This window comes from Trachymyrmex septentrionalis, unplaced genomic scaffold (genome assembly GCF_001594115.1).
Source record: "Trachymyrmex septentrionalis isolate Tsep2-gDNA-1 unplaced genomic scaffold, Tsep1.0 scaffold7, whole genome shotgun sequence".
Classification (NCBI taxonomy): Eukaryota; Metazoa; Arthropoda; class Insecta; order Hymenoptera; family Formicidae; genus Trachymyrmex; species Trachymyrmex septentrionalis.
In genome coordinates, this window is record NW_017305884.1 from 100334 (window position 1) to 101360 (window position 1027).

The following is a 1027-nucleotide window of genomic DNA, read 5'->3' on the forward strand; positions in this document are numbered from 1 at the left end:
CACGCACGCACGCACGCACGCACGCACGCACGCACACAAAATATCAAATAATAAAAATGTTTTTTGTAAATACCTTTGAATTCTTTTATTAATTTCAGCAATTTTTAAGTCATAAAAACCTTTTTGCGTGTTTATAATAATATTTTTCCATTTGGTTTCATCAAAATCGATGGGCTGAAGACTTTGTGGTAAACTAATATTGCCCTTGTCTTTTCCATATAAATCCATTTTTATTTGCGAAAAATTTTTGGTTAGTATTAATTCTCATAAAGAACAGAGATCGACCAGGGCAGAAATCGAATTATGCTTTCAGAAAATGCGACCAAAATCAGGATTCTGAAATGATATTGGTGATGCTCGGTAAACGGCGTTTGAATCGCAAAACTCCTCTCATAAGCGTTAAGGTACAGCCACAATAGAAGGAATAAAGAATAAAGATTTCAACCTATCAGATACATCGCGGAATAAACTGTTTCTGATAAGTTGGAATCGTTATTCCTTATTCCTTCTATTGTGGCTGCGCCTTAACGCTTATGCGTACACACGATCGCACACAATATTTAAATAACCAAAGAATAGAGAGAGACATATGTATACATTGGGAGCTTTCTGCTTTCTAGTGATCCGGCGGCGATCCCCGGTGATTAGTTATATATATTTCTAATGTTCTAAGGAGATAATTAAGGAACGACAGTAAAAGCAAGGAAGCGGTTGAAATTACTGTAGCTTGAGAGAAACGAACTCGCCTTACGATGATAATCCGGAGAAAAGTGTGGCCGCGGACTATCAGCGATCTGCTGTCGATGGCCTTCGTCCTGACTGTAGCACCTCTCATGTACTGGTTTGGATTATGGATAGTTCTGCCAGAATTGTACAGGGACGAGAGCTTGACGTACATGTTCCATTTCGTCCTTGGCAACTTCATTATGTTGAATATCGTAGGTAATTTTACATATACGGTATTGTGCGACACCAGCACTGGGTCTGGACAGATAGTACCAGTAAGCACTGCGAAGCCAGCGGACGG

General features: G+C 39.4%; 1 protein-coding gene across 1 annotated transcript in view; it reads left to right on the forward strand.

Annotated features, from left to right (window-relative positions):
- Nucleotides 1-584: 584 nt before the first annotated feature.
- LOC108753528 (palmitoyltransferase ZDHHC22) overlaps nt 585-1027 on the forward strand; it is a 1339-nt gene continuing 896 nt past the window's right edge. The window contains exon 1 of the mRNA XM_018495169.1: nt 585-961. Coding sequence (XP_018350671.1) covers nt 753-961 — 209 coding nt within the window. The 5' untranslated portion in view covers nt 585-752. The remainder of the gene's footprint in view (nt 962-1027) is intronic.